General features: G+C 38.0%; 3 protein-coding genes across 3 annotated transcripts; 1 reads left to right on the top strand and 2 right to left on the bottom strand.

Moving 5' to 3' along the window:
- Window positions 1-1,835: 1,835 nt before the first annotated feature.
- Window positions 1,836-6,737, bottom strand: LOC117635065 (pyrroline-5-carboxylate reductase-like). Its single transcript, XM_034369396.1, has 7 exons — window positions 6,302-6,737; window positions 6,161-6,209; window positions 5,845-5,936; window positions 3,771-3,843; window positions 2,957-3,077; window positions 2,620-2,725; window positions 1,836-2,239 (listed from the first exon to the last, which is right to left on the bottom strand). Exons 1-7 carry the CDS (start codon window positions 6,647-6,649, stop codon window positions 2,048-2,050), a joined length of 981 nt encoding a protein of 326 aa, XP_034225287.1. The 5' UTR covers window positions 6,650-6,737; the 3' UTR covers window positions 1,836-2,047.
- Window positions 6,738-7,478: 741 nt separating this feature from the next.
- On the bottom strand, window positions 7,479-12,052 carry LOC117635928 (pyrroline-5-carboxylate reductase-like). Its single transcript, XM_034370320.1, has 7 exons — window positions 11,632-12,052; window positions 10,835-10,883; window positions 10,566-10,657; window positions 9,535-9,607; window positions 9,189-9,309; window positions 8,671-8,776; window positions 7,479-7,958 (listed from the first exon to the last, which is right to left on the bottom strand). Exons 1-7 carry the CDS (start codon window positions 11,854-11,856, stop codon window positions 7,773-7,775), a joined length of 852 nt encoding a protein of 283 aa, XP_034226211.1. The 5' UTR covers window positions 11,857-12,052; the 3' UTR covers window positions 7,479-7,772.
- A 4,679-nt stretch (window positions 12,053-16,731) lies between these two features.
- LOC117635284 (zinc finger MYM-type protein 1-like) lies at window positions 16,732-18,978 on the top strand. Its single transcript, XM_034369630.1, has one exon. It carries the CDS (start codon window positions 16,732-16,734, stop codon window positions 18,976-18,978), a length of 2,247 nt encoding a protein of 748 aa, XP_034225521.1.
- The last annotated feature ends 8,115 nt before the right edge of the window (window positions 18,979-27,093 follow it).

The following is a 27,093-nucleotide window of genomic DNA, read 5'->3' as shown; positions in this document are numbered from 1 at the left end:
ATAGAATGGGTAGGCACCAAATCAGGGCCTATCTCATGAAAGAGGTCAGCGAGGGCTTCCTCACTCCCCCGCAAGTTGCAAAATATGCGGGCAGACCGTAGCTGCTTAGCATCGTCGGGATGATCAACGAGTGAACTGGGGAAGCCGAAGAAAGAGGTGACCACAAAATCATTTAGGAAATCAGGACACATTTCGTAGGCTATCAAATTCAAGAACAAAGACATCGCGTCTTCGTTTATGGGAGGAAGACTAAGAAATCCTGTAAACCATAGAGACTTGAATGTATGTGTCCCTCAACTCAAGGAGCTACCCTTGCCACGCCCGAAATGGATCCTGGCTGCCTTAAGCTCCTGGGCATTGTGGAACAATGGTGAACGATCCTCAGTGCTAATCCACTTCTCCATGTGAGTAAGTGCTGGACCTAGCAGTCTTTTCCGAAGAAGATCAAGAAGATGAGCGGGCTGTGGCTCTTCTCCTATGTTGATTGGTCGACCTTCACGTTGTTGAAACCCCCTTTTGTATCCATCCGGTGGCTCTTCTGCTGCAGTAATCTGCCACAGAGCAAACCTCTCGATTGCACTCTTCAACTCTTCTTTTTCGCTTGGGCTCATCAACATCTAGAGGACTTGATATGGGAGTTGGTTCTCTGGCAGGAACAAGTCCTGCTCTGCGAAGGCCTCTTGGTCTCTCTTCATCCCATACTCTTCCAAGCAATGACGTTTATATATAAATTGCAAAGTTGAACATCCATCTATGAACAATATCCAGGCGAGTGTTGCCCCATCATCATCATAGCACTTTGTTGTTTCCATATCGTAGCAGTCCTTTATAAGCTTGATGCAGTCCTTAATTTTCTTGTACAAATCTTCGTCTTTCTGGCCGCTATCATGGATAAAGTCTGCTGCCAATATGTATTTGAGTTCATCTGCTTCTTTGTACTTACATTGATTGATAGGGCCCATTGCCACTACCCTTGGCTCAAAGTACTTCTATAAATTTCTGTGACTTCGGAGAATTCTGGGAACACTTTGGATCTTTGGTATTGAGCTTCTAGCTGATGTATAGGATCAGGCATTTTAATGCTCTGCTAATCGGAAGCAAATTTATTCTGAATTTGTCTGCCTTTTGCGCTATGCATTTTCTAAGTGCCTGCTTTAGCGCATTGGAAGAGACGCATCTTATCAAATCGTATACCAAATCCTTTATTGGATAATCTCATTTTCATTTTAAAAGATGGGTTATGCAAAGACTACTGAGAACTCTTCCTCCAAAGAGCGTGGTTCGAAAGTCTGTTTCCAGGCACTCCTCTCCTGTTTCCAGGCACTCCTCTCCTTCTCGTCATAGCGAGAAGAGGTTGAAAGAAAAGCGGACAAATTTTGAAGGAGAATATTCCTCAATGCAGAGTTAGTCTACACCTACTGCTATTGTTATATATTCATTGCCACAAATCAAAAGATTCCATACCAATTAGGCAAAAAATATAGTTTTGTTCAGATTCTTATGAACAAACTAAGTGAATAAGTCTACAAGAAGTAGCTTACAATCTCATGCTATTTTTGCGTGCTCTTATATACATTCAATCTTTCTGTTGTAAAACAAGAGTCGAGTAATAATTAAGTGATGCTTTGATGGGGGGGGGGCAACAAAAGATGGCTCTACATATGGGCGGGGGGCAACATGGAGACAGGAGGAAAGTTCATTGGGTCAGTTGAATTTTGAGTAAAAGCTGCCAATCATATCTTCTGATTTGTGTTCTTTACCGTTAAAAGCATTTCATGAGGAGCCTCCGTTGACAGCATTGGGCTTGGAATTGCGCCAATGTTTTGTTAACGAACATAAAATCAAGAAATTTTTATTATTATTTTTGCTAGCTAAGCTTATTCTACCTGTAGTCCAATCTTGAAAACAGTATTTCAATTAAACTCTAATTCAGCATATTGTAGCAAGGGACAATATATAAGAATCTATAAGATTCTCTGGAAATGAATTCTATCCCCTGAGCTATGAAAAGGAAGGGCCAAAAGCTCATCTGATATAAGAATATCACTCACTGGCTCTGCGAAAATTCTCGGCTGCGTCTGGCAGCAGCGAGGACGGCATTCATCAATATTCCACGAAACCCGCCCTTCTCCAACTCATGAATGCCAGCAATAGTAGTTCCAGCAGGTGATGTTACATCATCCTTTAGCTGACCTGGATGCTTCCCAGTACTAGTAACCATAGATGCTGCTCCTAATACCTGCAAAGGGATGCAAAGAATTGGCTATCCTCACAATACGGAATTGAAGAAAAAATAAACCAAAGTGAAGACACATTATGAACAGCCAGCAAAAACAATATGAACTCTTGACGTTGAAAAGAAAGGGATTTTTTAAAATGTGTTTCGGATGTTCAAGCCACCAAAATCAATCCGAAGGCAGTTGAGAGTTAGAAACTATTTCAATTCTTTAAACACTTTTTCTTGTTGGTGAAGGTTTAATTTTAAAAGTAAAGGGATTATCTAGACCTACATTGTTACAAATTGTGACAAATAGACACAAATACACGATGGTGTGATGATGTGATGATGTCACATGACTGGTTGAGTACTAAAACACCATGCAATATAAGCAGACTTACAGTTTGAGATGCTAGACCCAGTGCAAGTTCTCGAGGTAGACCTGCAGCAACTCCTCCATCTGCCAAAGCCTCTATCGCCAAATATATATATGCAGGACCACTGCCACTGTATGTTTATAAAAGGTATCAATAAAACCAGAATCTAGACTTTATATCTAAAATTATTACAATTATTGGGATGAAAATGCATGATTAACAAACCTAGGAACCTCTTTGGAAGATACACTAGGACTATATTTGAAAGAAAGATCTCTGATTGCAACAAGAGATAAGTAAAAGATATTCTGCAGTGGAGAATGAACAGCATCATTTTTTATTGCGACACAAAGTCACATACCTAACGCCAGTAACTGCATCAAACAATTTTTCATCAGCTTTCCACGTCTTTCCTACTGATCCAAATAATTTAGCTATTAGGTCTCCATCTTGTTCTGTTGCACCTACTCCCAAGCTCATAACTGTGTGACCAGAGGATTAGAGGCATGACCAATTTCATTCTACTCATACAAATTTGGCGTACCAAATTAAAAGCAATATGAAAAATGAACAAAGAAAAATGCAAATATGAGCGAGAGGAAAACTTGAAGAGTTAAAAAGGTATGTAAGACTACCCGTAAGCAACAAAAAGGGTCAATTTTCCTTTTATTCCATACTAGCAACATGTCAATCAATCCAATGCACTACCACAAACAGCATTTCGCAAGTCTTGTCACAACTGTAACATGTCATACTAGCATGATCTAGGGTAGCCAGCTGTCATATTCCCAACTTTTATGCAAACTATTATGGAAAAAAATGAAACAGTACTTTTGTGTAATACGCCAAATGCTGCTAGTTAGTATTTCTATAGGCAGCAGAAGTATAACATGAAGTTTAGTGAATATTGCTTTAAAAATGGCTTCATAAAAGAATATTAGTTTTAAAAATCCTCCAAACCTATTAGTTTATTTTTTTTAACTGAAAATTTGCATGGAGCACCTCATTGTAAGTTCGTACCAAAAATATTCACTTAAGCAAATAACAATTTGGTTCACAATGCAAAAAACAGTGCCAAGCCAGTTTGCAGATACGTTAAAAATAATAGTATACCCGACATTATTTGTTTTTATTCTAAGTCAAGGAATAAACCACTGAAAGGATAACAGAAGTACCTGATGCTGCCTCACCAACAGCAGAAGGAGTGTTTGGCATTACCCTAATAAATCGGCTGTTACCAGCCCACTCCTAAGGTAGATAAAACGATTCCGTTAATAGATTAAACGAAAAAAAACTGAAGGTGTCTCAACCTTTTATTTTCAATAACATTAAGAACTCAAAAGTTATACATTAAAGTTTAAAATAGAACTACATGCATGAAAGACCAAAAAAAGAAAAAGAATATACTTGTATGGTGGTAGGAATCAAAGGACTTAGAGCATGGGGATCAACAAACAGGAAGAGATAGTGCGCACAAACTATAGAAGCTATCACACTTAATCTTATGATTAACGTATAGAATAATAAAATTATTTATGTTAAACAAATTTGATGCTAAAAAGTCATTTCCAGGATTAGGCTTCCCTGGTATTAAGAGCATGCAGTCCAGTAACTATAGTTATTATCAAGAGATGCTGGTCAAAACAAAGTATACTGTGTTCCGGCAATCATAAAACTAGTAACCCCAAATTACTGAAGCTGCCCAAGATTACTTTTCGAAAATAAAATGGTTAAGAAACTTAAATTTTTGTTACTATGTTGTCACAATTTTGAAGGGTGAGAACTGGCTAAATTTACCAATGGCTAAATGTAACTGTGGGTAAATAATTGACTTTGTGCAAGGAGAAGACTGCATTGTCAACATCTCTCAAACTTTAATATCAGCACTATTATTGTCATGAACAGCATCGTATTCTTTCTGGTGGCTGGCACATTCATAAATGGGGATAATCATATTAAACTGTTGACTACAGATATTGATTTGCAACACCCATTTTTCTTCATTTACACTAAAGGACCTTTCCAAAGTTACTGTCATATTTCCTTATAGACAGGAGAAACAGGGGGAGCACTACAAGTGACCAGACTCTGAAATTCAAGAATGAATGCTAAGGTGATAACATGCTATATTGCTCATTCAGTTCATCAAATTGTTTGTTCTGTTATTAACTTATTACTCCTTTCATCCTCTATATAGTGAACCAAACATTGAGCACTTCAAATTTCCCCAAAATAGTAAATATAATTCTACTTTCTTACAAAACTTGGTTAACTGTAACGTGTGCTTATTCATCAGACACTGCAAGGAAAACAAATGTGGAACAGAACAACAGATTTATTCATCTATTGCATTAGACAAAGAAAAGGGTGATGCTTGAAGCTGGAAAGAAATGCACTATTTTATAATTGACTTTACACAAGCAGAGCTGAAAGTTGGCTTGAATTTGAAAAAAGAATTTACACATGTACATTAGACTGACGTTAGTTAAGCCCAGCCCTCTATCCTCCCTTTTACCTTCAGAAAAGTTAATTCCCTACTCTCTGTCTACTCTCTGTCATTCTTTAGAGAAAGGCAAAAGGGAAGTGAAAGATGAAAAAGAGTTGCTCACTGTGAAATGGTAAAGGAGTGGAACTAATTTTGTGGGAAGGGAAAGGGAGAGGCATGCAAATGTGGGTGGGCTAATGTGTAAAAAAAAAAAAAAATTAGACATGTAATTTTCTTCTTTGAAAACACATACAACCTGTTTACTCCAACTCTTACGTACATTTGCATTGCATATTATTTCCTGTTGTCTTTTTCTGTTTGTGTCCTATGGCTACATGAATCCTTTCTTTCTTATTAATAGTATTTCCATACAGATTCCTTAAAAAAAAAAAAAAAAAAAAAAAAAAAAAAAAAAAAAAAAAAAAAAAAAACATCTATGCAGTCCTTAAGAGTAGAGTTTGTTTATATATATATATATATATATATATATATATATATATATAGCTTAGCACACGCCAATATAAACTTTTCGCTCCACTGTGTACAATACTTAAATCAATTAACGCATGTAATATGTTCAGAACATAACCTTTTCATAGAAACTGAAAAGAACTCACTCAAAATGATAAACTGGAAGTTAGAGGTTCATGAAAAAAATACAGTGTTTTGGCCAATCCATATAGACTATAGTCAATTTAGATAGTTGACCAAAAAAACAAATAGTCAATTTAGATAAAAAGCAAGAAGAGTTGTAACTGAGAGACCTGCAGATCTTTCAATTTGACTCCAGCAGCAATTGAAACTAGCAGCTTCTTTTTGGAAAGAAGTGGCCTCAACTGCAAAACTACATCTTTAACTGCACAAATGCAAAGACACAACCACATCATTATCTGGTAAACATCCACAAAATCACCACCTAAAAATTCATTCCCATATCTCTAAAATCAAGATACATTTCAATCATACAAGAAGCAAGAGCAAATCATAAATAAATAATTTTTTTTTTTACTTTTAAAAACCAATTATATTATAAATACAATATCCTTGAGAAATTGAGAGATAATGGAATAGTGTAAATACCAACTTGAGGTTTGACAGAGAAAATGACGATATCACTATCTTCCACCACCTGTAATCACCATAGAAGAAATGCAACTCAAATTATTCACCACAAAAGATACAGACAGATACACAAAGAAGAAAAGGGAGAGAGGGCCAAACGTCGTCGTTTCTGTGGAGGAGCTCGACGCCGAAGGACTCGAAGGCTTGGCGTCGAATGGGGTTAGCGTGGAACGTAGAGATGCGATTTGGAGGTAGAACGCCTGATCGGACGATCCCTCTGGCGATGCTCTCCGCCATTTTACCTGCTCCGATGAACCCTAGCTTGAACGTGTCAGTGGGGATGGGTAACGCCTCCATGGCCAAATGCGACGTCGTATCAGAGTCAGATTCAGTTTGTTTTTGTTTTCTTAAAGTAACGCAGAAGCAGAAGGGAGGAGGAGTAGTAGTCAGCAGCGAGGCAGTGCCGCTTTTATCATGACTGGTTCGTTTGAATAAAATTCGGGTCATCTAACCCGAACAAAAGAATTGATGGGTCGGGTTGGATTGAATGAAACGTGTCAGACTACGACAAGCTTTGCATCCCTCTGATTTGAGATCAATGACAATTTGGTGCATAACTTTTTAAATTTTCTAAAAATAATTATAAAATTACGAATCCTTACATCATTGGTCCCTTCATTAGTTTCAGCATGACAATTTTTTTGGTCAAAATAACATTTGTATTTTTTGATGTAGCACTTGATGAACCCATCTTTCTTTTACATAAACGCTAAATCGACGTCATGTTGATTAACGGATGTCATGAAAAAACAAATGATTTATAAGAAAAACTTAATGTTTTAAGTGCGCTTTTACAAAATAGCGGTGATTTGTGTGTCAGATTGACACAAAAGAGACTAAATGGTAAAACAATTTGTAACTTTAAGATTGTTGCTAATATACAAGGACTGAACTCAAAGACTCAATCGCCTCAATTAAATTTATTATTAATTTTAATAAGGTTCCAGTTCATGATTAACATAAACACTTTTTCATTGGTTAACATTAAAATAATATACAAAAATTATTGATCCACATCTGAACAGTTTAAAATATGGAACCAACAAACTTTCAAGCCTAAAAATATCCTATAACCCAATTTGGCCACATGTACTCCAACATATACCTAACATAATCTTTTCCAGCCAGAAACAAAATTGCCTGCCTAACATAATCTGTTGCAGCCAGCCACACACAATTACGTGTTGGGAACATAAAAATCCCAAATTAAGAATTCGAAGCCTTGACTCGCAATATATAAAATTTACGATTCATTGTCTAAGTTTTGAGATCAATAGTCTAATTTTAACATGATATCATAGCTGAAGATCGAGAGTTATTTTAATAAAATTTACACTGAGAGAATCGACTTTACTAAAGTAGAAACCGTTTATTTTACATTGCAGTCAAATGTACATTCATACACCGGGAGTAGAATCCACTTCAACACAATGCAGAAGAATCATACCATGCGCAACATGGCACAAATCGGCTGGAATGGCCGGTCTCCTGCATTCGGAGTAACTTTCCGATGTTGTTGTCATAACCATAACCAACCCTACTAGGGGTAATTTACTCATGGAAAGCCAAGTCATTGGCCCATCTCGTGGCTACGCTTGGTAGTAGCAACAACCGCATTCATCATGCTTGCGCGAAAAGCACCCTTCTCAAGCTCATGAATCCCAGCAATGGTCGTTCCTCCTGGTGAAGCAACTTGGTCTTTCAGCTGACCGGGATGTTTTCCTGTTTTCATTACCATGGCAGCTGCTCCGTAGAACTTCAGCAGAACAAGAGAGACAGAAGGGAAAAGATATAAATCAGAGGCCTAGAATTGTTCATAACATGAGGACCAGGTCCTAAAGAATATAATTGCCAGGCAAAAGCATGGCATATCATGAGCCTGCGTGAGGTTATAAGTGTCTATAGAGCAAGAAGAAACTTGGAGGAGCATTCTTGATAAAATGGAGGCATGGAAAGAATCACCGAAAGGAATTTCAGACCACAAATGCACAAGCATTTGCTGTTCTATAAGAACATCTTATATTCCGTTGAAAATTATGATCATCCAAAATGTTTCAAAACACTATCTCAAAGTTCAATCAACTTCATTTCTTAAAAAATGATGTTCTGATCACTCAGATATTTGTGCATCTAAACCTATCAAATGCCTGCATTATTAACTCAAGAAAAAGAAGCTGGACGTGGCTGAAGAATGAAACAGAAGCTATTCTTTGCTCAAAGTCACTTTCTAAATAGACCGTAAAAAATCCGTACGTTTGTATAACCCCTCACTGTGTTCTGTGAATCCAAAGTAGAAGTCTGAGCTTTTTAGCAATCCCATTTAAGGCCTTGAATTGTTTTCAGAAGCATATATCGAGTACCCAGCACAAATCTTGGAGAAAGATAATGGAGTGTCTAGATACATATAACGTTATAGCTTATAATACACACCACTAGATTCTTAAGTATACATAACAGTCTCCACTTACAGCTTGAGCAGCAAGACTCAAAGCAATTTCTCGTGGTAAGCCTGCGGCTACACCTCCATCAGACATAGCTTCTATTGCTATATATACAAATGCCGTACCAGAACCGCTGCAAAATTATCCAAACACAAAACCACTAACTATGGTGAACAGCTATTGATGTATTTTTCTTTTTTGAAAATTGAAAGAGAAGCGTATGCGAGAGGACATATCTATGTTGTCTAGTACTCCATAAAGTGCCCATAGAAATAAACAGAAGGAGCTTGTCAAATGTACCTCTAAATATTTGTTGACAGATGCGCATATGTGCACACCGAATGATGTGTAAGTGCGACAGCAGGTGCATTTCCAAACTCTAATGATATGCATAAGCAGTAACCAGATACTTCCTAGTTTACAAGTGAGATTATGTTTTATCTTTTGATTTAGAACAGGAATGATACAGCAGCAGCAACAATATGCTACCCAGTTTACAAGAGTGATTATGTTTATCTTAGATGATAGCAAAGACAAGTACGTACCCGACAGCAGCAGCAGCATCAGACAATTTCTCATCCATTTTCCACACCTTGCCAACAGCTCCAAATAGATCTGCTATTAGCTCTCCGTCGTTTTCTGTTGCAGCTTCTCCCAAGTGCATAACTGTTTAATTTAAGTACATTAGTTCTCCGTCGTTGTCAAACATAGGATTGGACTAGCTATCCTCTCCAATGAAATGTAATCCAGTGCAATCCAATCCTACCACATAATCCAGTTAATCACAGTCCCAAACATGGCCAAACGGCAGTGAAGTTAAATAATTTAGATGTAGAAAGCATTTCTTTCAGTATAACACAAAAAATGTGAGAACAAGGAATTAGTTGTTACCTGTAGCTGCCTCACCAATGATAGAAGTAGTAGTAGGGATTACTCTAACAAATCTACCATGACCGACCCATTCCTGGATAGAAGCTTTGAACAAATAAGTATTAAAAATATGAAAGTTCAGGAACTTTACTGTAAATTAATAATCTTTGAAAAGTTTTTCAAGCATATCACAGTAACGCTACCAACAGATAGCTCAAGGACACAGAGGAAACAGTAGAAATGTTTGCATTGAAGTATCGTTTTTTTCTGGTAATGGATAGAACATAAGAAAATTTGTAAGCAATCATGATTCTATCTAATTTGGCTTACTTTTCCGTCTATGATGACCATCACTTTTACTCACTAGATATTTGATTCATCCTTACCTTAGTAAACATAAACCAAAATGACATTTCAACATGAACATAATAGATTTGATAACTGAGGTATTTTTGGAATTGATCAAGGAAACAGGACTTTCGAATTGTAACATTACCAGTTCAAAAGAATAAATTGTAACAGTGTAACAGATAACTGAAATCTTCCAGAGAGTATTCATGAATGACCTAATGAATAATGTTGAGCGTCTGCATAACTCCATAATAATGAATAATGCTTACTATCAAAGTGAAAATCAGCCTGTATCGAATGAAAAACAACTCTTAACCTTCATATCATAGATAAAATGCATATGTTTTCCGATATTAAGTTGCTGGAAGATATTCCATAAAACCTGTATAGCAATTGGCAAATTAGACAGACCACATTGTGATTGATGATAACATCTACACAGAGTCAACTGGGAAGATGAATTTTAACCGGACCAGAATTGTCTAAATATCGCAATATGCTTTGAGCATGTCTTACAGTTGAGACTCAATGACCGGCTAAGAGTGAGAATCTAGACTCAGAGGACATGAACCTAAGAAATCATCATTTTGTAATGAATTGGTTGAGAAGTTCGGTCATCACCCTTTAACATTATTGAGATTCTATTATTAAGGACTTATGCAACAAGTCGTCAATTTCATATAGCAGTCATCTATACAAACCTGTAGAGCTTGCAATTTATGTCCCACAGCAAGTGACAGAAGAAGTTTATTTTGTGAAAGTAGTGGCCGTAAGTCCAAGATTACTTCCTTAACTGCATATCCAACAATCCAGTTTATGATTAAAAAGATAAAACTTAATAAGGATTATCAGTGATCAACAGAGCGTTAATAAAAATATGCATGTCAAATTATTTCACTAGAGTATGAGGCTAAGAGAATTATTTCATATTTACGGACAGGAAAAGAAAACCAAGCGAAAGAAGGCGTACGTATTTGAGGTTTCACTGCGAAAATGATTACATCACACTCTTCAACTACCTGTCCATGATATTAATGGAAAAGATAAAGAGAAAGGAAAAGGGGAACTATAAGAGTAGTATAATAACATGGAAGCAGTACAAAAACTAATTAAATCCAAGTTTGTTAATATATGAGTAAATAATTTGTTTTGTCCAGCAATTGAAGAATAGGGTACTTCTTGTCTCTTGCAGCAATGTAGGTGAACATGACTGGATTTAGTACATTAAAACTACATATTCGCCTTCTTTTCCTTTCCAGCAAACAAATATATAGCAATATCACATTAATGAAAAATACAAACATTTGCAAATAGTTGGACGCATAATCTGTAAAACATATTCGTATAGCGAAAATTGCCACACGAAACTATCTTCCTTTCCCGTTAGAGCTACTGTCTTGGTTTTTTTACAGTCCCTTTGTAATTGCTTTTCTGCAGTTCCCTTGTAATTGCTCTGGCTTTACAACCCATCTCCTAACTCCATTTGTTTTTCATTTGTGCCACATTCAGCAAATAACAACAAATAAAGGTTCAATTTTTATTGGGTAAATCAATGAATATATTGAAAATGAAAACAACGAACCAGCTACAAAGAATGGGACAGCCCCAACCAAACTCAGCAAGAGGGGAGCACCAATTAACAACTAACACAAGAAACTGACAGCCTCACTGCCGTGGCCAACTGTCCATAATGGAAAAATGGCTTTATATATATGTTCCATGATATAAATGCATTGACTTTGACTATGACCATAAAGAGACATGTACCTGATGATTTTTCGGGAAAACCTTAATTCCCATGGATGTAAAATCCACCCTGCTTTCCGGGTTCCGGTGTGCCGTGAAAATTCTTGAAGCTGGTAGTATCCCCTGCTTGACCAATCCGGTTGCAACACTTGATGCCAAGTTACCAGCCCCAATGAACCCCAACTTGAAGGCTTCCTTGTCAATTGGGTTGACTTGTGCTAGTGGTGACACTCCCTCACCTGCCATTTGGTTGGCTCTGTACCCAAACTGAATGCTCCCTCAGCAGCACCTGATCAGATTAGGAAAAAGAAAGAGGTGGCTGTAGTTGCAGGGAGGTGTAGGTGTTTTTTGATTCAGAAGAAAGACTTCGGTGTCTCTGTCACGGTTATGATAGGCAAGGTTTTCTACACAAGGAGACAAGGTTGGAAACTCGAGCCAAAAAGAAGACATCGTTGTGCACCTGTAATTGTGAGGGACAATGATACTATATTGTGAATTATTTTATTATTTTGTTTGGCTTTTTTTTAAATAAATTTTTTTTTTTGCAGTTTTGTCTTTTTAGCCAAAATATGTAATGAAGATTTCAAGGAAATCATTTCTTATAATCACCAAATGAAAGTAATATTTGGAAATAGGAAAATATTTTCAAGTACAGTATTTAGAGGCAATGTTTAAGCCATCGACTGTCGTAGGATAGCTCACGTCAACACTCACCACTAGTGACAGAGCTATGCCACGGCCTGCAGTGGCCTTGGCCCCTCAAAAATTTAAAGTCATTCCCAATGAGGACTCTAAAATGGGCTGCACCACCTTTGGGCTCTAATAAATAATAACTCTTTGAACGAACAAAAACCATCCCCAATGGTACAGATTTGAGGCTTTGGTTGCAGCCCTTGAAACTCTGTGAGGACCACATCTGGAAAAAGCTGTCAGCCCAACAAATTTTTGGGTCACTTGCCTTGCGACTCAACAGAGTCATACTCGCCCATTTTGATAGTTGACTGACCATTTTTTTTTATATTTTTTTTAATCATTTGGCCAATTGCAAGAAGCTTGTCTTATTGTTTTTTTTTTGTTTTTTTTTTTTTGGTAAAGTTGACTTAGGGTCAGTTTGGTATTACTGTGCTGTGATAATATTCTCTGTCAAATTTGCTATGAGAGAAAGCGGTTTGGCGTTTGGTAAACTTTTTGTAAAAAGTGTTGTGTTGTTGGTACTGATTCCAGCATAATCAGAAAATTATTCCTGCATAATTATCAAACTCAGCGCCTTTTCAAAACTGATTCATTAATTAGAAAATGAAAGCACCTCATTAGCTGCTTTCTCTTTGTTGGGGTCTTTTTCCGTTGGAAGGCTCATCCGGGTTTGTTGATTCTTGAGCCGCCATAAAGTGGTGAATCAAGCCTTCGTTGCCGCTTTTTCTGAGTTAGCAAGAACTAGGCCCAAAGTATCCCGAAGAAGAAACAAGTCCCAAGGGAGTACTTTGTTCTTCTTCTAGAGACTGCGTGTTTTATGCGGATGTTTCCGGCAGTTTGACGAAGAGTTGAAGATGGTGCATTGATGTTACACAAACTTGGCATGAGAGTTTGCTTTGTGAGTTAAGGGACTACTAGACTTGGCATGAGAGGTTAGGTGTTTCAGATATGGGATGGAGCTTTTTTGAGAGAGAGAGAGAGAGAGAGAAACATGGGTGGCTTGAGTAGATTTCCAGCAACTTGACGAAAGCTTTGTCAGGCTCTTGGGTGGTTTGCCAGAAGAGAAAAAAGAGAAGAAATGGAATAATAGAGCTTGAAATTGAAGGGTCCCAGAGGTGAGTGGTGATGCTTGCTCTCTCTGTATGTATTTATGGGAGGGAGAGGAAGAATATGGAAGAACACGGCTTGAGATTGAAGCTTCCAGCAATAAGTAAGGATGTTGCTTGCTCTAGATGAGTTGAAGATGACTTGCTAATATTGATCTGAGATTATATGAGTTTGGCATGAGAGCTTGGAGTGTGGGAGCTAAAGACCCACAAGTTTAGCAAATGAGAATGCTTGTGCTTGGGTTGGTGTTTAATATGCTTGAGTTTGGGTGTTGAGAATTTATTGTTTGAAGCTATGGCTATGGTTGTTTGATTGTTTGGTTGTGATGATTGTTGGGATGCCTATAGCAATCAAAAGAATGGGGTTTCGAAAAGCATGGCTGAGGAAAGAAAAGCTTAAGACTTTGAAGGGAATGGTGTTTGTGACAATGATTCCAGAGAAATTTATGAGTTCTAGAGGTGGGAGGATAAAAGGAAAAGCTTAAGGCTTGAAAGCTATGGTGTTTATAGCTTGGAAGGGTATGAGAAGGAAAGAAAAGCTTGGAGTTATGGTTAGTGAGGCTTTAGAGGGAAAATGGAGGATTTCAATGATAGGGAAATAGAAGAAATGGTTGTGATAGCTGAGGAATGGCTGGGATGGCCGCTGGAATGCTTGCAGCAGCTGAATGGAGGAAGGAAAGTGGTCTAGTGGTTGCTAAAGGGGGTTGATGGCTGCTGGGATGCTTGCAGCAGCCGAGTAAGAGAGTGTTGGCTGAAGAAAAATTGGTGCCCTTTGCTTAAGCCATGAATGCCAATTTATACAGGGTGAGGATTTTCCTTTATTTCCAATAGATAAAGGGAGGTGCTGGAACCAGCCTATTTCCAGTAATTAAAAGAAAGCACTGGGGCATGCTATTTGCCAGCAAGTGAAGCTAGGTACCATAAACTAATTATTTCCTATTGGTAAAAGGAAGCGCTAGAGACTGCTTGTTTCCAGTAGGTAATAGGAAGTGCTGGAAAAGACTTGTTTCCAACGGGTAAAGCTAGGCATTTGGAAAATGACTATTTCCTATGGATAAAGGGAAGTGCTTGAAAAATCTCTCATTTACTCACCCACATTGGAGAACTCTAAGTAATGAGCTTAGAATTTGGTGTTCCCAAGTAGCTAGCCCAAAGTCTCCATTATCCAAGAGCTTCCATGAGCCTTGTGGATCTACGTAACCTTCAACACCACAATCCCTCATGCAAGCCTCGTAAACCACATGACTTGGGTTCATGTGAGCTTGATAGGTGATTGGTATGGAAAAAATGTATTATTAGTTTGGCATGACATGTGCACTATTTCTGTATTTATTTAATGAATTAAATCCCAAAATACAGCTTGGATTAATGCATGACTGACATTATATGTTATATTGGGCTTTAAATGTCTTTGGGCTTTCCGTGACTTTTTGGGCCTCAACACCCTTATAGCTTTCTCTCACATCAATTTTTAACAATAAGTGATTTTTCATAGTTTACCAAAGGAGCTGGGCTTACCAAAATTGTTTAAAAATCACTTCTCACCCCAAATAAGCAATGTCAAACATGCACTTAGGCTACAATCCTCAAGTTTTAAATGGCTAGGTTTATTTTTTTTAATCATGTTTTCAAATCTTGTCAAATTTTTATTTTTTTTTAGTTGAAATGTTCACCCAAAAAAAAAAAGTTAACAATAAACAAAAATAGCACCTAAATTAAATTACATCATAAAAAAAATATCAAACTCCTAATATAGAGCCTCTCACTGTAGGAGAGATGCCTTTAGAGCCCCAAAGATTCGATCGAAACTCTAAGTAAAGCTCTATCAACTTCTTTTAGAGTCCCAACCATTAGGGATGGCCTAACAAACTATTAAAATTTGCATTGGACAAGTTTAGTAAAAATTGGATAATAAAATTAGCTTGTGGCCCTTCCACAATAAAGCAAAAGTTGAAATTTCCGTAAAGTCCGAATTGGGCACATGTTGCTTCAATGTCGGGTAGAATAGTCTTAAGGCCCAATCAGTTAAAACTGAAATCTTGATCAATATGTTAAAGGGTAATGTTAGGCTTACCACATTTTTATACTACATTGTGTACCACTTCTCTAATAGAGGTGGAGCCCACCAATATAATGGGGCCCACCTTTATTAGAGAGGTACACAATGTGGTTTGAAAAATGTGGTAAGCCTAGCATTTTCCTATGTTAAAACCTTCGACCCAAAAAAAGGAGCAATATGTTAAAACCAAATCGTTACCCACTTTCAAATTAAACACATGTTGCGCACAGAGACGGACTCACAGTGGGGTCAATGGGGTCAAACGACCCCATGGACTCCATGGAAGCAAGGTAGAAGGTGGCTTTGAAATGGGGTATGACCCCATGAGAGAGGGGATTTGTAGACAAGAGGAAGAAGAAGATGAACAGGGCTCTGTTATGTTTGAAAGAAGCTGGCCAAAACGGCGTCGTTTTGGCCTAACTTCTTTTTTTTTTTTTTAAACAGACTGGCCAAAATGGCGTCGTTTTGGACAAAAACGCGCTGGCCAAAACGGCGTCGTTTTGGACCAAACGCGCGAATTTTTTTTTAAAACTCGTTGGCCAAAACGGCGTCGTTTTGGACCAGCGAATTTCTTTTAAAAACCCGCTGGCCAAAACGCCGTCGTTTTGGACCAGCGAATTTTTTTTTAAAAGACCTGGCCAAAACGACGTCGTTTTGGTCCAGGTGTTATAAAAAAAAAAAACACATATCAGTTTCCCATCTTCTTCCTCCCGAATTTTCATTCCAAAACACCTATTTTCTAAACCCTCAAACATAAATCCCCAATCTCCACCCCCCACAAACCTTTAACCCTCTTCCCCACCAAGCCTTGAAGCCCCAAATCCGCGATTGTCGCCGCTACCAGCAGCTCCGCCACTTCCAAAAGCTTGCCTCCACTTCCACCACCTCACAATTCAAGGTAAATTCTAACTCTAAACCTAAATTACTTAAATTGAAATTGAATTTATGATTGTATTATATTGTTTAGATTTATTGGATGTTTCATTTATGAATTTTTTGTGGTTAATTGGTATAAATTTGGTGTTGTTTAGATTGATTGGATGTTTCATTTATGAATTTTTTGTGGTTAATTGATATAAATTTGATGTTGTTTGATTGATTGGATGTTTCATTTATGAATTTTTTGTGGTTAATTGGTATAAATTTGGTGTTGTTTAGATTTATTGGATGTTTCATTTATGAATTTTTTGTGGTTAATTGGTATAAATTTGGTGTTCTCTTGAATTGATTTTAGTTATTATTTTGATTAATTTATGTAGAATTATGGAAAGATTTTTTAAGAGAAAGTCATCATTGGGTAGTTCGGATAGTGTGGGTAGTTCAAGAACTTCAAGTTCAAGACAAAGTGAGTTAGATGAGGTTTTGGCTAATCTTCAGGCAGACCCGGGACTAAGAATTCGTATGATTGAGTATGATGCTAATATTAGAGATGAGGTTCGAAGAGCATATCTACAAAAAGGACCTTGTCAACCTAGAGGTCATTCTTTCCCACAAAGTAATATCTCAGGACTTAATCGACGCTTCATTCCCCAATGGTTTGATGAATTTGATTGGTTGGAGTATAGTGTATCTAAAGATGCTGCATTTTGTCTTTATTGCTATCTCTTTAAATCCAATTTTGAACAAGTGGGTAGTGAAGCCTTCACTGGAGTAGGGTTTAAGAATTGGAAGAAAGGGAGAGAAAGAATGAAGGTGCATGTTGGACCGGTTGGTAGTGTTCATAATAAAGCTAGAGAAGCCGCTACAAATTTGATGAATCAAAATACACATATTGAAACGGCTGTGAGCAAACACTCTGAACAAGCTCGTATGGCATATCGAAGATGCTTAATTGCATCAATCAAGTGCACTAAGTTTCTATTGAGACAAGGTCTTTCTTTTCGTGGAAATGATGAAAGTGCCACTTCAAGCAATAGGGGAAATTACTTGGAGCTATTGCAATTCCTTGCAGACAATGATGAGAAAGTTAAAGAAGTTGTGTTGGAAAATGCTCCGGGGAATCTCAAGTTAGTAGCTCCAAAGATTCAAAAAGATATTGTCAATGCATGTGCCGGGGAAACACTTGATGTCATCATGAGTGATTTAAAAGATAGATTCTTTTCTATATTGGTGGATGAAGCACGTGATATTTTTGTGAAAGAGCAAATGGCTATGGTGTTGCGTTATGTGGATGACAAAGGGCATGTAATTGAAAGGTTTGTGGGGGTTCAACATGTTACCGACACCACTTCAAGTTCACTAAAGGATGCCATTGACATATTCTTTTCTTCCAATGGTTTGAGCTTTTCCAAGTTACGAGGACAAGGTTATGATGGAGCTAGCAATATGAGAGGTGAGTTGAAAGGCCTTAAAACAAAGATTTTGAGAGAACAACCTTGTGCATACTATGTTCATTGCTTTGCTCATCAACTTCAACTAGCACTTGTTGCCGTAGCAAAAAAGAATATTGATATTGCCTCTTTCTTCACAACCACTAATAGTGTGGTTAACCATGTTGGAGCATCGTGTAAGCGGCGTGATGCACTTAGAGCACAACTCCAAGAAGAACTTGTGATAGCTTTTGAAAATGATTGTCTTATAACGGGGCGATGTTTGCATCAAGAAACAAGTCTCAAACGTGCCGGTGACACACGATGGAGCTCACATTACGGTACCATTATTAGCATCATTTCTATGTTTTCATCTGTGATTCATGTGTTTCAAATTATTATTGATGATAATCCCAATGATAGTGCCGGTGAAGCAAATAAGATTCAAAGGGAAATGCTTACTTTTCAGTTTGTGTTTCACCTATTCTTAATGAAGGCTATATTGGGACTCACAAATGATGTGTCACAAGCATTGCAAAAGAAAGATCAAGAAATTGTGAATGCAATGGCTTTGGTGAAATCATGCAAGGAAAAGCTACATTGGATGAGGAATAATGGGTTTGATGCATTGGTTGAAGAGGTGTCTTCATTTTGTGACAAACATCATATTGATGTTCCTACCATGGATGAGGCCTTCGTACTTCCAGGGAGGTCAAGGCGTAATGCTCCAATAAAGACAAATCGTCATCATTATCGTGTGGAGCTCTTTATTTATGTCATTGACGAGCAACTTACGGAGTTAGATGATCGTTTTAATGAGGTAAATACTGAGTTGCTTATTTGTTTGGCATGTTTGAGTCCAAATGATTCATTTGTAGCTTTTGATAAACAAAAGTTACTTCGTCTTGCTCAATTTTATCCTCAAGACTTTTCGGATGGGGATCTTTTGGCACTTGATGATCAACTTGAGCTTTATATTCATTATGTGAGTTCGAGTAGTGATTTCTCTGACTTGCAAGGGATTGGTGATCTTGCAAAAAAAATGGTGGAGACAAGGATGCATCGAGCATTCAATTATGTGTATTTGCTTATTACATTGGCTCTAGTTTTACCGGTTGCTACTGCTTCAGTCGAGAGGGCATTCTCCGTCATGAATATTATCAAAGGTCCACTTCGAACAAAATGGGAGATCAATGGTTGAGTGATAGCTTGCTTGTTTATGTTGAGAAGGATGTTTTTGATTGTATTGAAAATGAAGCTATAATGCTACGTTTTCAAAATATGAAACCTCGTCGTGGCCAATTGTAATTTGTAATGTTGTTTTTTTACATGAATTATGAATGACTTCTCTGTTGTGCCTCGCCAGCTTTTGGGTCTTTTATTGAAAGCTGAATTTGACCCAAAAAAATAATAATAATAAACAAAGTTTCGGGTAGAATAGTCAGTATTGTGTGTTGTGCAAGCATAAAAACAGAGAAGTATTTTTAGCTTTTGCTGCAAAGTTGCCAAATTGAAGTGTTCCACCTCCCTAAACCCTTTATATAAATTTGATAACCACCCAACATAGAAATTCAAGTGTATACACAAGAATAACAAAAAGCTGCTATTTCCTCTTCCCATTCATACAATCACATCGCATCTGTTTCTGTTTTTGTTTGAAAAAAACCTCAGAGATGATCGGAATGCAGTGCTTCTCCATTCGATCAAAGCTTTGCATGTCCATCTTTTCCAATGAATTATTTTCTAACTCTTTGAGGCATCTTTTCTTTTCTTCTATCAATGTTTTTGTCATATATTAAGTGAGGCCAATGATGATTTAAACATATTTTGCCTACATCGCTTGATTATCTCATTTGGTTGAGATAATGATAAACTGAAATGTATCATGAGGCCTCTTCTGCTAACAAGCTTTAAACTGTGTCGTCTCTTATTAAAACTCATTGTCCTCATTTTGCTACCACTTACTTTTGACATTCGTCTGCATTATCCTTCACGGCTTTACCTTCGGAGGTTTTGCTCCATCTGGTTGTTCTATTTTGCATTTACGCCATCACAGATTTTCTGTCGAATATTTTGTTTGTTTCTTGTTCGTTGTGTTGAGTTTGTGCTATTTTAGTTTCCTGTTTGCTTGCTTATATCAATTACGGTGGCAAGGACGATCTTTTTCTGACAGATATCATCGTAGAAGCGGTGTGGCGATTGCTCCCAGTTTTGGCGTTTGGGAGCAGTTATTGGTGATTTATCTGTTGTGTAGGTATTAAACTGGTTCCCCCCTTTTCTTAGCCGTTGGTCAGTGAAGACCCCTGGTTCTTCCATTCCATCAATCCCAAAACCAGAAGCATATTTTTTACATGGTTGAGGATGAGTCTGTTGACTTGTCTTGTCCTAACCTTAAGACTCGCAGTCCTTGTGATGTCTCTTCCTCCAAGGATGGTACCGACATTAATCAATCTGTATAATCATCAGTGTCTTTCATTTTCTCAGTTTGGTGGTGCAGTGTTTTTTTGTTTCCTGTCATTTTCGTTTTGTTTTGCGGGGTGTTTCTTTGCAAATTGTCAGATTGAAGTTGGTGGGATAGTCTTTCTCGCACCCGATGCCTACTACAAACGAGAGTCTGATGGTTGCCGCCGTTCCAAATGTTTTGTTTTGTTTAAAGTAACGCAGAAACAGAAGTGAGGGAGGAGCAGGAGTAGTCTCAGTTAGCAGCGCGGCAGTGCCGCTTTTATCACGACAGGTTTGTTTGAATACAATTCGGGTCATCTGACCCGAACAATAGATTGATGGGTCGGGTTGGATTGGATGACACGTGTCAGACTACACAAGCTTTGCATCCCTCTGATTTGAAGTCAATGACAATTTGGTGCATAACTTTTTAAAAATTTTATAAAAATAATTATAAAGTTAGGAATCCTTACATCATTGGCCCCTTCATTAGTTTCAGCATGGCAATTTTTTTTGGGTCAAAATAACATTTGTATGTTTTCACGTAGCATTTCATGTGTTATGAGAAAACAAATGATTTATAAGAAAATCTTAATGTTCTAAGTCCCTCTTTACAAAATAGCGGTAATTGACGTGGCTGTACACCTCAGCTGCTACATAAGATGGTATAAATATGTGGTATACAAATGTGGTAAGAGTAGCATTCTGATTGCAATTCATAAACGGGTAAGAAATTAATTAATTTTAGACCAACAATTACTATATTTGACCTTTTAGTTCATTATGATTTGAATTTATAAAATATTTTCTTGTCTATCCATTTTAATTTTGAAAATTCCTTAAATATGCGCTCATACAAAAAATGAATAAATAAATTTCCTATAATCTTTCTTCTTCATCTTATTCAACTTCTTCTTTCTTCTTCCTTCTTTTTTTTTCTTACAATCCTATGGAGGAGGTATAATTATCTATGGATGGGAACATACATAAATGTTAATTAGGTATGAATAGTAAATTACCTATGGTAGAGGTATACATATGAATGCTATTTATCTATGGAGGAGGTATACATATGAATGTTAATTACCTATGGACGAGATATATGATATGAAATTATCTATAAAGGAGGCATACACAAACCTGCAAAGCAGGTTAATTTGAACCACTCAAAGACATATATACTGTTGGTGTCACTTGTGGATATTGACTTACTTTCCTTACACACCAAGAATTCCTTTTATAATTGTAATTGATTTACTTTAATTCCTGATTTCCTACTGTAAATAGATTTAGGAATTTATTATTTACTTGCCTATACAGGTTTCGATGTATTATAAATATGATCTCCTACAAGGAGAAGAATACACAGAAAATTCTCACAAACAAATATTCTCTCATGGTTTTCATATTTTAGCATGGTATCAGAGCGGCAATCTTGGAATTGCTGACTCTACTTTCAAACCCCCGTTGCCGCTATGGGGGTTGATGATTTTTTCAACCCTCATGGATGTAGCACCACTGACTCATTCTCTCCTTCTCAACCAACCATAGCTGAGTTGAGTGCCCAAATGGCTCAGCTCGTACATATGCAGACTTTGGCCCCGAATCTGATCCTGAATTTGGATCCTATTTTGATGACCCTGAACCCGATCCAGAATCAGGATCCTATTTTGACGACCCCGACTATGATGACGATGACGACCCTGACTCCGACGACGACCCCGACCCCCACTCTGATGATGACCCCGACCTCGAATTCGTCTCTGATTCAGACCCCGATCCTGACTTCGACTCCGAATCCGGCCCCGACTCAGGATCAGATCCCGATCCAAATTCCTAATAAACTTGTATCCCATGCCTCTTCCGCTGCACAGATTATGACTTCTCGACTAACGACCTCGACACATGGACCGATCTTTTTGACACAGTGGCTCCGCCTAATGTTCGGCAACGGAGGATAAAGTGACTGATCTTTTGGGCAGAGCGATCGATCTTTTTGACACAGTGGCTCCACTTGTGAAGGAATAAAAATGGGTTATCGATCATTGTGGAGGGGCGAGTTCGCTTTGATGCTGAATCTCTTCCATTGTGGAAAAGTCCAGAAAAGTCTGGGTGTTTGGCTCTAGATTCTCCTCATGTGCATTTGAAAAATATATGTCATGTTCCCAGAACACTACATCCATGGAGGTATAAACTTTCTGACTTTGAGGGTAATAACATCAGTAACTTTTCTGACAAGGGGCATAGCCAATAAAAACACACTTTTATGCGCGAGGATCCAATTTGTTGCGTTGGTGATCATAGAAGTGTACGAATACAACATAGACGAAAATTTGTGGTTTATGGTTTGGGGTGGAAGGTGTTTGGAGATGGTGGTAATGTTTGAAGAGAAGTTTGGAAATTCAAGATACTTGAGGGAATCTTATTTATAAGGTAAGCTGCAGAGAGGACAGCCTCTCTCCAAAAAGATCGAGGCATGTTTGCATCAAATACAGATGCACGAACAACTTCCAATAAATGTTGGTTCTTTCACTCAGCCACCCCATTTTGTTGGGAGTATATGGACACAAGCGTTGACGTATGATGCCATGATCTTGTACGAATTTTTTGAGATCATGACTAAGAAATTCTCCGTCATTGTCCGAACAGAAAACCTGTATTTGGGCATGAAATTGAGTCACCGCCATTTTATAGAACTGTTGAAACGTTAAACTGACTTCCCCTTTGGTTTTGAGAAGGGAAATCCAAGTCATTCAGGTGCAGTCATCAATGAAAGCAACAAACCATCGAGCTCTAACCGGAGTAGTGATTTGAGCAGGCCCCCAAACATCAGAATGAATAAAGGAGAAGGAAATCAAAGTTTTATTTGTACTTAATGGGAATGGAACATGATGGCTCTTAGTCAATTCACACGTATCACACTAAAAATTGAAAACATTAAAACTGGAAGATAATGATGGAAACAACTTTTTTAGATAACCGAGCGAGTCATGCTCAAGACGTTTTATGAACCAAACTTTGTCTCTCTGCCTCTTAGAATTAGAGCTTGACCAACCTTGGTCTCACTATCCGGTGCCCAGTCCAAGTAGAAGAGTTTGCCCCGCCTAGTACCACACCAATCATCTTTCCTGTAAGGATGTCCTGAAAAATACAATGATTCAAATGTTACAATACACCCTAAAATAGTAGTAAGTTGTGCAACAGACAATAATTTATGGTCCAAGGATAGAACGAGCAATACAGAATCTAGATGTATAGAGTTAGAGTGAGATAGAGAGCCCTTCTCAACAAGAGTACCATTAGCATTAGACACCACTGACTTGAGTGGTTGGTTTGCAACTAATAAGTTAGCCATGATCAAATGTCACGTGATCCGTAGCACCCGAGTCAATAATCCATGTGGACTTTAGAGAGGACGTATGAAAAGCACAACCTTTAGTGGTGGCAATAGAAGCACGAGTCCAGGTATATGGTTTGGAATGAGTGACCGCATGCTTCTGTGAGTCTGCAAGAAGGGAGTGAATCGTAGGGGTTCCTGACATTGCAGCTGAAGTAAGATTTGATATGAGTGTGTGTTTATGATTAAGGAGTTAATTTGAGAATTTGATGTATGAATTTGACTTAGGAATTTGATTTAGGGATTGGGTTTGAATTTGAGGGTATGATTTGAGGGATTAGAGACAATCTATGATTGATTGCTCTGATACTATGCTAAAATATGAATATGGTTTGAATACTTTAGGTTAATTGTATTCTTCTCCATACGAAATTATATATAGGAGTTTACATGAGTGTTTTACAAGGAAACAGATACAATACTCAATTAGGAGAATGTGTCCCAATTACACAAAAATATGTCAACTATATAAAATAAGGAAGTAAATCCCCTAATTAATCAAGGAAATAAATCTCCTTAATTAATTAGAATATATAGCTCACGTCAACACTCACCAACAATGACGGAGTTATGCCAAAGCCTTCAGTGGCCTGGATCCTCTACTCTAACTTTCTTTACCATGATATGTTTTGCTTTTGTTCTCTATACGCCACCTTATTAAAATTTAATCTAACGGATTTAAAAGTTGACACATCATCCTAAAACAAAAACCTAATTTATTCCTAATTAAAAAAGAATAAAAACCGTAACACCCAACTAACGGGATATTTAACGTCCAAAGCTCTCTTTTTTTCCCTCATTCTTCGTGTTCTGTCGTCCTCTTTATTTATTTATTTTTTTTCTCCTTCTTGCTTCAGGTTCAGATGACAGGACCCGATCCAAATTCCTTTGGAATCCGAGCCGGACCCTATGCGTGTCCAACACCTGGCTGATGTCGGGCACGAATGACCTAATTGCCCTTCTATACAAAGCACGATAAAATAACAAGGTTGACTTCTACCGAAAAATAGACAGAGTCTCCCTTGTAACTAGGTCAATACCAAAACATTTACACCTGCCAAACAAGTATATATATATACAACCAATTGCCAGCATATGTATATATACATTCCAGCAGTTAAATTCTAAGTTTAGGGCAAAATATCAGAGCGACTACTAAGAATTTACAAAGGAGTCAATCCTTTTACAAAACAAAAGTCCTACATCAAAAAGGAAAGCGCTAAAGGTGGAAAACGGCCCGGTGGTGGATCCCTGTGCACGCATACTGCCTGAGAGCACAAAACATTAAAAAGGGTGAGTGGACCCAAAAACAAAGTTTAGAAAATAGCATATGAACATACTAACCCCCCCTGTAAAAACAGTTATACAAACTAAATTATTCTCTTTATTTCTGAAATCAATGCACTTATATAATTATACATGTATATAAGCCAAGCATACTCATGGTCAACATTAATTTCTTAAGGCATTGAAAACAGTTTAAAACTACCACCTAGGTGTACCCCTTATTTCCGTCAATTCCTAATATCCGTCAATTCCTTGGATCCCCATGGGTGATACGTACTCGCAGGTCTCAGTGACACGAGGTCAGTCCGAGCCGCAATTCGTAGGATTCAGGGGACCGTAGTCCACTTGATCTGCATTACTCGTTCCACACGAGTTCGAGTACCAAAGAACTCGTGGGGCAACTGTCAAGCATGCTGACTAAACCGAAGGCAACCAATACAATCCGAAGGCAACTTATTTACTGAAGGCAACATTTGTATAGCTGGGTACAAGGTGGTGTAGGAAAAATATAAAGTTTCTGAAGAACATCTGTTGAATAACTGAATTTCTGTAACCTCTAAAATTCTGCTGCCATTTATCTGATAATTAACTAGAATTTCTTTTCTTATATCCTTTAAAGGAGATTTTATCGGTAGCATGCAAAATAGAATATTCAAAAGCATAGAACAGCTTATAACACTAATCTTTGAATAAAATTTATTCAAGATCAAATACTGTAACGGAAACTGAACTACTTAAATTCATTTATAAAAACAAAAAGTCCACTCACTAGTAGTCCGTGCTCACTGGACCTCTTGAATGTCCCTCTTTGCGGGTTAACTGGTGCCCGGTGCCTGATTCAATGACCATAATATTCTATTAATACAATATAGTATTCATTTAAAAACCCTGACCCCCGGCTCCTAGAAGTACATGCGTCAAATTAAAGTTATTCATATGCCCATAAAAGCTTTCCACTTGGAATAGTTTAGCAGTATCTTGGGACTCAAAAAGCGCTAAAGTCCCAAAAAGTCAACCTGGGACCCCGCGGGTCCATGACCTCACAATATGATCCAGAAGCCTCTAGAAGTTCCAATATATCTAGGACACATGTCTCGAGGGTTTGGTCTCGATCGGACGGTCGGATTGATCACGATTGTACAATCGCACGATTTCTAAACCTTAGCCCTAGGGTTCGTGATTTCGGAGTATCCGGAACTCCGATTCACAATCTATCGAATCCTAAACAATCCTAGAATGTTCTAAATTAACATATCTGAAACTAATTACGATCCAAAGGCTCAATAGTATTGAACCGGAAAATCGCACAATATGTAAAATCCGTTCGAGGCCCAAACGGTATCCAAATTGAGATCCGCAAATTCCTACACACTCATGACAACTTAAGGATCTCATCGAGACACAGTGCCACTTCACTACCCTCGCCCACACACCGCCACACGGACCGGCAGCGCTGGGTTCCCAAAGCGATTACGTATCACCGGAAAATCTCAAAATCAGAGCTCCAAACTCCTATCCTAGGTATAACACCATATTTGGAGCCACTTTTGTTCTTGGACCTACCCCAAAAACTGACCAGAAGTGGCCGAACTCGGAGGTCGAAAATCAGCCAAATTTCCAATTTCGAAATCAATTACCTATGTTCAAAATCGATGCAATCCTACCCAACCATCAGCTAGAGCGTGGAAAATAGGTAGAAATCCATACCTTACTCGTCAAATTTGGAGAAGAAATTAGGGAGAACGAGTGGTTTGAAGTTTTGGAAAAACCGGAGTGATTTTTCGTAGATTCCGATGACTGGCGAGCTGCTCACGACGGGAGCGGGCTGAGGCGTGATGGCAGGGTTGGGCCGGTCAAGTCGGTACCAGTGCTGTGGCCTATGGTGGCCGGAACTGGTGGCTGCGCGAAATGGACGGAGACGCGAGTGTGCTCGCGACGAGAGAGAGAGAGAGAGAGAGAGAGAGAAACTGAGGGAGGAGAGAGAGAGAAGTGAGGTTTTTAATCTGATTTTTTAAATTATCGTTTTGCCCCTCGTAGTATTTTAACCGTAGTTTCGTCGTTAAAGCTCCGATTCGAGCCCACCTCGTGTCTACGAATTCATTTCATCGTGCTCTACGCAATGGTGTATGTGGAATTGTCAAATTCCTTCTTGGTCAAAAAGTCAACTTTTCTTTAATAAATTATTCCAAG

The sequence above is a fragment of the Prunus dulcis genome, chromosome 7 (assembly GCF_902201215.1).
Source record: "Prunus dulcis chromosome 7, ALMONDv2, whole genome shotgun sequence".
NCBI lineage: Eukaryota > Viridiplantae > Streptophyta > Magnoliopsida > Rosales > Rosaceae > Prunus > Prunus dulcis.
The sequence above is the reverse complement of the archived record's forward strand: the minus strand, read 5'-3'. Positions and strand labels throughout refer to the sequence as shown.